General features: G+C 64.6%; 1 protein-coding gene across 1 annotated transcript; it reads left to right on the top strand.

The window, feature by feature from the left end:
- Positions 1-4,032: 4,032 nt before the first annotated feature.
- On the top strand, positions 4,033-5,016 carry NEUROD4 (neuronal differentiation 4). Its single transcript, XM_041468234.1, has one exon. It carries the CDS (start codon positions 4,033-4,035, stop codon positions 5,014-5,016), a length of 984 nt encoding a protein of 327 aa, XP_041324168.1.
- The last annotated feature ends 3,149 nt before the right edge of the window (positions 5,017-8,165 follow it).

Genomic DNA, 8,165 nt, shown 5'->3' on the forward strand with positions numbered 1-8,165 from the left:
CGCGAGAGGCTCACCCCGCACATCTCAGGTGCCCCCCACTCTGTCACCCACACCCGCAGGTTTTGGGGGGTCAGGAGGTGCCCCCCGAGTGTCCCCAGCCCCCGACGTGTCCCCCCTCCAGCACCAACATTTCCACAATTCCCACCGGGCTGGGGAAATTCCCCCCGGAGCCTCCGGGACCCCGCGGTTGGATGGCCCGGGTGGGGGGTGGGGTTGGAGACCCCAAAACTCAGCCGAGGGGACCCCGGGGACAGCGTCCCTTTGTCCCCGCCGCCCCCGCGCCACCTCTCGCCGGTGCCACCATCGCTCAAAGTGACAAGCACGGGTCAGCGAGCGCTGGCCGCAGCCCCCCGCCCTCCCCAAGCCCGGGGCCCCCCAGCCCCTCATTTCTCCCTAATTGCATTCCCCAGTGTTATGCAAATGAGGCGGCCCGGGCGCAGCTGCCGGGATTAAATTAGACCCCGTTAATACGCGCTAATTGCGCTTCCGCACGGGCCCAGGAATTCCAGCCGGGCCGCGGGGGCTTTTCCCGATATTTACCCTGGAAATTGCCCTCACTTCCAGGGGGGGGACACGGGGACACGGCCCGGGGGGAGACACGGCCCAGGGGGTCCCCAGGAGTGGCAGTGGGAGGGCTCCAGGGAGGAGGGGGGCGGCTCCTGGGGTGGGCACGGCTGGAGATTTGGGGACCCCCAGCCCTGGGCACGGGTGGCACGGGTGGCACTTCCCTGGTGCCCATCGTGGGGACCCCCCAGTGCCCACCCGGGCAGGGCCGGGGGGGCTGTGCCCGTTCCTGGGGGTGGGAGGGAAAGGGGAAAGGGAAGGAAAGGGAAGGAAAGGGAAGGAAAGGGAAGGAAAGGGAAGGAAAGGGAAGGAAAGGGAAGGAAAGGGAAGGAAAGGGAAGGAAAGGGAAGGAAAGGGAAGGAAAGGGAAGGAAAGGGAAGGAAAGGGAAGGAAAGGGAAGGAAAGGGAAGGAAAGGGAAGGAAAGGGAAGGAAAGGGAAGGAGGGGAAAGGAAAGGAAAGGAAAGGAAAGGAAAGGAAAGGAAAGGAAAGGAAAGGAAAGGAAAAAAAAGAGAGGAAGGAGAAGGGAAGGGTAGGGAAGGGAAGGGAGATAAGGGAAGGGAAAGGGAAAAGAGAAAAAGAGAGGAAGGAGAAAGGAAGGGGAGGAAAAGGGGAAGAAGGAAGGGAAATCTCTGCCGAGCGTTCCGGGGGGGCCGCGCACCCCCAGCAGTTGCGGTCCCCCCGCACAATGGGGGCAGGGGGCGCGTGGCCGGCGCAGACAATGCCCCGGGGGTCCCGCGGCCCCGGGGGAGCCCGGGCCGTGTCCCCCCTCCCCCGGGGCGCCCACCGGCCCCTTTGTGCGGGTGCCGGGACCTGTTGGAGCCATCTGTCAGGGGGGGCCCGCAACAGGCAGATTTATCGGCCGCAATCTGTTCCTGCCGCCCGGGCCGCGCGCCGGGAAGGGAGCCACGGAGCCGCCTAATGAATTAATTAGTATTCCCCGTAATCCCGGCCTGCCGCGGCCGCGATTCCGAGCGCTCCCAGGCAGTGGGGAGGGGTCCCGGGGGGCTGGCGGGGATTTGGGGAGCAGCGGATGGATGAGGAGGGGTTCGGGGGATGGTTTTTGGGGTGTCAGCGCTGTCCCCCACTTCCACTCCTGCCCCAAGGTGGGGGAATCCCAGGTAAGAGGGGCTCCCCCAGTCCTCGGGCCACGCAAAACGACCCAGGACCCCCGGAATATCGGGGGGGGGGGATTTTTCCACCCCCTACTCTCCCTTCCCGGGGGCTGCCGAGCCCGAGGTCCCTTCCTCCGGGCCCCTTCTGGCTCTGCCGAGCACTAATTACTGCCCTTGGCTCTCTCATTACCGCCGCGAGGGGCTCGCGGCCCCCGCGCCCCCCCAGCACCCGGGCGGGAGCCGCTGTCACCCCCGGTGTCACCCTCGGTGTCACCCTCGGTGTCACCGGGGCAGTGCCCAGCGAGGGGGGTGAGGACACCCCCAGGATCGTGGCGCTGGTGGCACTGTCACATCGTGTCCTGAGGGATGAGGGAGGGGGGGTCGGGGACTGTCCTGGGGCTGGGCAAACTGGGGGGGGGGGACATGAGGGGTGTCCGTCCGGGGGCTCCGTCAGTGGGGGTCCGTTCAGGGGCTCATCCAGGGGGATCCATCCAAGGGGTCCCGTCCGGGGGTCCCCACGAACCGGGGGTGTCCCCGAGTGCCCCACCCAGGGGTCCCCAAGAGCCGGGGGTGTCCCCGAGTGCCCCACCCAGGGGTCCCCAAGAGCCGGGGGTGTCCCCGAGTGCCCCACCCAGGGGTCCCCAAAAACCGGGGGTGTCCCCGAGTGCCCCACCCAGGGGTTCCCAAGAACCGGGGGTGTCCCCCCCGCCAGTCCCCAAGCCCGGGACGCTCGGGCGCTGCCGTCGGGGTCCCGGCGGGGCCGCGGGAGGAGCCGGGCCCGGTCACTCCCCCCGTGGGAGGAGCCACACGGGACCCGCGGCCGGGCAGGAGCCGCGGGCAGCGCGGAGCTCTCAAAACCGCCCGAGCGCGGAGCCGCCGGTGCCCGCTGCGCTCCCGGTGCGCTCCCGGTGCGCTCCCGGTGCCCTCCCGCCGCGCTCCCCGGGGCTGACCCCGCCATGTCCCCGGGCGAGTGACACAAGTGACAGCGGGGACTCGCTGTGGTGCCCAGGTAAGGGCGGACCGGGATCCCGGTACTCCGGTCCGGCCGTGCCCCCGACGGGGCTCCGCGGCCGCTCGGTGCTCCCGGTACCCCCGGGATGGCGCGGGGGGCTCTGCCCCGACGGCGGAGCGGCGGGACCCCGGCCCGGGGGGGTTTGGGCGGCCGGGGGTGCGGGGAGAGGGGCGGGATGGGGGCGCAGCCCCTCGCCCCGGTGCCCGCTGGGGACGGAGCCGCGGTCCCGGGGCCGGGGCGGGGCGGGGGGACACAGCGAAGGTTCGGCGACCCCCGGGCGCGGCGGGACCGGGGTCTGGCTGGGGGTGGTGGAGAAGGAAGAGATTTCCTCAGGCAATTCCCTCTTTGTGTGATTTGTTTCTTTTTCTTTTTCTTTTTTTTTTTTTTTTTAATTTTAAAATCAATATTCTGTAGAAAGAAAGCAAAATCCCCTTAAAAATTCCAGCGGGACTTCCAAAGGGAGAACTTTCCCTGGAAATGCCGGGCAGGGCGGGGGCGCGGGGCTCCCCTCGAGAAGGGAACCCCAAACCCGGGGATTTCCTCCCGGGATGGATCCCGGGAGCAGCGAGGAGAGGGAAGATCCCCGAGGATGGGGGGAAAGGGACCCCCGGCTGCAGCCTGGGGGGGTTTTGGGGCGGATCTGCAACGTTTTGGGGCTGATCTGCAGCGTTTTGGGGCTGATCTCACCGGGGCCATCCCCTCACCCCAAAATCGATCCTTCCCCGCCCTCGCCCCCCCGGTTTCCCATCCTCCGCCAGACCCCCGGTGCTCCGCCAGGAGTTAATTGGGGCCGCGTGGTCCTTTGGGGATAGGACAGCAATTAACACCCTAATCCCGCCCGGGAGCCCCATCACGCATATTAAAAGTGGGATTTTCCGCGTGGGATGCTCGGGAAAGGGGAGCAGCACTTCCAGCAAAGCTGCTTAGGGGCTAAAGCTTTATGGAATGAGCCAGGGGCCGTGATGGGATTTGGGGGGGCCGATTAACGGGGACCCGGGGCCGCCACCGAGGGTAAGGGAGGCTCGGGGAAGGAAAATTTCAGACCAGGAATTGCCAGCCTCCTTTTGGCACCCCCAGTGTGACAGTTGGGGTGTGACAAGAGCGGGAATAACCCCAAAATGGGATGGTTGGAAGCTCTGGGAACGTTGCTGGAATTCAGGGAGAGGCGTCAGCATCTCCCAAATAAAATCCGCTGGAAATTGAGAGGGAAATAGTAGGAAAAAAGGAATCCATAGGGCTGGGAGAGAGCAGAAACTGCGGCTGTGCCTGGAGGGAGATTTTCCCATGGCGCTGAGGATTCTCCCTCTGGGATCCATCCCCACGTGCCCGTCCCTCCCTTGCAGATGCCCCAGAGCTGCACCAAGCCCTCGGACATGGCCGAGCTCGTCAGCAGCCAGGCCTGGATGGGCGACGTGCCGGCAGCCAAGGCCGAGCTGAAGGAGGGGGACACCAGGAGCGCTCCCTTCGCGCTGGTGCCGGCCCTGGAGGAGCACGACAGCGTGGAGGAGGAGGAGGAGGAGGAAGAGGACAGCGAGAAGCCCAAGAGGAGGGGCCCGAAGAAGAAGAAGATGACCAAGGCCAGGTTGGAACGGTTCCGGGCGCGGCGGGTCAAGGCCAACGCCCGCGAGCGCACGCGGATGCACGGCCTGAACGACGCCCTGGACAACCTGCGCAGGGTCATGCCCTGCTACTCCAAAACCCAGAAGCTCTCCAAGATCGAGACGCTGCGGCTGGCCAGGAACTACATCTGGGCCCTGTCCGAGGTGCTGGAGACGGGGCAGACGCCCGAGGGGAAGAGCTTCGTGGAGATGCTGTGCAAGGGGCTCTCGCAGCCCACCAGCAACCTGGTGGCCGGCTGCCTGCAGCTGGGAGCGCAGCCGCTCTTCCTGGAGAAGCACGAGGAGAAGCCCTGCGAGGCAGCCCTGCCTGGCCACTCCTTCGGCTACCAGGGGCTGCCCAGCCCTCCCTACGGCTCCATGGAGTCCCACCTGCTGCACCTGAAGCCGCCGGCCTTCAAGAGCCTGGTGGAGGCTTCCTTCGGGAGCCACCCCTCTGACTGCTCCACGCCCCCCTACGAGGGGCCCCTGACGCCGCCCCTGAGCATCAGTGGGAACTTCTCCCTGAAGCAGGACGGCTCCCCGGAGCTGGAGAAGTCCTACCCCCCCTTCATGGCCCACTACCCCTCGGTCAGCCTGGCCGGAGCCCACGGCCACGGCTCGCACTTCCAGGGCTCCGTGCCCCGCTACGAGATCCCGCTGGACGTCGCCTTCGAGTCCTTCCCGCCGCACGTGGCTGGGCCTCAGCTCGGCGCCATCTTCAATGAGTAGCGGGGCCGGACGCGGCTTTGGGGCAGGGAGAAGAGCCCAGGATGGACACGGCTGGAGCATCTCTGCAGGACATGGCCCTGGAGGTGGCCGGTGCCACTGCTGCTGTCCCAGCTGTCCCCAGGAGCCACGGGAACCGTTCCGGACTCCGAGCGGTCGCTGCTGCGTCCCCCAGAGATGCTCCCGAAGGTGTTTCCACCCCCAGGAGTCCATCCTGACACCAGGTCCAGCCCTTGGATTGTCCATCCTCTCCCTGTCCCCCCCAATGTGGGGACACAGCCCCTCCTGCCCCTCGGGGTGCCCACTGTCCCTTCCCCGTGTGGGGTCATGGATTTCCCAGTCCAGCAGTGGCTGGGTGGGAATGAGCCGGACACTTGTGAGAAACCAGCATGGAAATTCCCACCCTGGGGAGAACCTGTTCCTTCTGCCATCATGGATGGGGGACAAGGTCCAGGAATGGGGGGACACTGTCCAGGTATGGGGGGACAATGTCCAGGGATGGAGGGACAAAATCCAGGAATGGGGGGACACTGTCCGGGGATGGGGGGACAATGTCCAGAGATGGAAGGACAGTGTCCTGGGGAGGAGGGACAGTGTCCAGGGATGGAGGGACAGTGTCCTGGGATGGAGGGACAGTGTCCAGGGATGGGGGGACAGTGTTCAGGGATGGGGGGACGATGTCCAGGGGAGGAGGGACAGTGTCCAGGGATGGAGGGACAGTGTCCTGGGATGGAGGGACAGTGTCCAGGGATGGGGGGACAATGTCCAGGGGAGGAGGGACAGTGTCTGGGGATGGAAGGACAGTGTCCTGGGATGGAGGGGCAGTGTCCTGGGATGGAGGGGCAGCATCCAGGGACAGTGGTCCATTGCCCTGTGATGGTGGCCCCTCATCCATGCACATCCCAGTCTCTTACTGGGGTCACAGCCAGGCCCTGTGGCCACCCCTCCACCGCCCCCCTCCCCAGCCTCACCCTCCCTGTGCCCTGTAACAGACCTGGGAACCTCGGGTGGGATCCCGCTGATCCCTCCCAGAATCCCAACAGGATTGGGATCCCGCTGATCTGAATGGGATCCCATTGATCCTCCCAGAATCCCAATGGGATTGGGATCCTGCTGATCTGGATGGGATCCTGCTGATCCTTCCCAAAATCTCCATTTAATTGGAATCCTGCTGATACCTCCCAGAATCCCACCTGGATCAGGAACCCCCGACCCCCTCCAGGCCTCGTCTCCTCTGGGTTCACAGCATCCCCTCCCATGCTCCGAGTCCTGAGCACCAACAAAAACCTGTCTTAATTCCTGCTTTATTTATTAATTACCGTGTGTGAGGAGTCCTAATTTATTTCCTCCCGTTTTCCATGGAAATTTGGGATGTGCCCAAGGTTTTTCCCCCGCCGCCTCCCAGACTCGTAGTGGGAATTCCCTGCCTGGAGACCTTGTGGATTTTGCCGTGCTGGTGCTCCAGGGTTATTTATTAGCCACTATTTATTTAATTTATTTCCCTCACCACCTGATTTTTTTTTGCTGGTGATAAACCCCAATATTTCCATATTTAATGCCAAACTCGGTATTTAACGGCTATCCCATGGATTTGGGATCCTGCCAACAGCTCCCAACTCCTCTGTGCATTTTGAGACGAGCAATAACTTTTAAATGCTATGCAACGATTTTATTTTTTTTGCTTCTCAAAGAAAATCCACGCAACTATTTTTGATGCCCCTGGCCAGCCCGGTTGGCCAAATCTCCCTGGTTTTGTATAAAGTTGGGAATTTGGAGGTGATTTGAGGTCCCTGCCCAGCCCCCGGGTCCTGGGGCTTCTTCCCTTTTGTACTGAAAATGTTTTATCCTTTTGTAAAGAGAGCAGATTTGGGGTTTTTAGCTCAAATAAACTCGTGGTCTTGTTTCAAGCAGCTTCGCCCCGGGGCTGTTGTGTCCTTTTTTGGGGGGCTGGGGTGAGGGTGGGGGTCTGCCAGAGGATCCGAGCCCCTTGTGCTGGGGTCCAGCCGGGACCCCTGACCTTGGAGTGGGGGTCTGTGGGACTGGGGGGATTTGGGGTCCCAGGAATGGGGGCAGAGCAGAGCCCTGGGGGTACTGGGGGGATTTGGGGTCCCAGGAATGGGGGCAGAGCAGAGCCCTGGGGTCACAGGACTGTTTTGGGGTATCAAGAATGGGGGTTCAGGACAGCCCTGGGTGTATTGGGGAGATCTGTGCTACCAGGAAATGGGGCGCAATGCAGCCCTGGGGGTTCCAGGACTGATTTGGGGTGCCAGGAAATGGGGTTCAGGACAACCCTGGGGGTAACGAGGCATTTGGAGAGCTGAGATTTGTCCCGGTTGCTGCACGGAGGGGACACGGCCGTCCTGACTTCACCCCGCTCCTCCCCCGACTCCCCCCGTCCCTCCCCAGCTGCGCCCCGACCCCTCGGCAGCGTCTGGCGGCCGTGGGGGCGCGTCCCCCCCGTGTCCCCCCGTGTCCCCCCCGCGTCCCCTCGCGTCCCCTCTCGCGGGGACCCCTCTCGCGTCCCTCCCGCTGTCCCCCGGCCCCGCGCCGGCTGTGCCGAGCCCGGGGGAGCCGCCGCCGCTCGGCCCCGCAAGCTGCGCCCGGCTCGGGCTGAGGGCGGGGGGCTCTCCGGGGGCCCCCGCAGCTGCAGCCGGGCCGGGGGGGCGCTCCGAGCGAGAACCGGGCCGGGAGCGGGAGGGGGGGACCTCGTGTGTCCCCAAAAAAAGGGATTTAGGGAAGGGGATGCGCCGAGCGGGGGTGGAACTGCCTGGGGTGGACCTGGCTGGACTGGATTTATCTGGGAGGGGGCTCGGCCTGCCCCGCTCCGGGGGAGCTGGGGGGAACACGCGACACCAGCGTGTCACCCAGCCGAGTGTGCCAGCAGGGACACAAACGGGGAGTGTGACACAAACGGGGAGTGTGACACCAACACCGGGCTGGGACGCGAACCTCGGGCTGGGACAAAAACCGGGGGCTGGGACACGAACCCCAGGCTGTGACACAAACTGGGGGCTGTGACATAAACCCCAGGCTGTGACACGAACCCCAGGCTGTGACATAAACCCCGGGCTGTGACACAAATCCAAGACTGGGACAAAACACCAACACCCGGGCTGGGACACAAACCCCGGGCTGGGAGACCCTCGGGACCC

The sequence above is a fragment of the Pyrgilauda ruficollis genome, unplaced genomic scaffold (genome assembly GCF_017590135.1).
Source record: "Pyrgilauda ruficollis isolate IOZ18807 unplaced genomic scaffold, ASM1759013v1 scaffold215, whole genome shotgun sequence".
Lineage (NCBI taxonomy): Eukaryota > Metazoa > Chordata > Aves > Passeriformes > Passeridae > Pyrgilauda > Pyrgilauda ruficollis.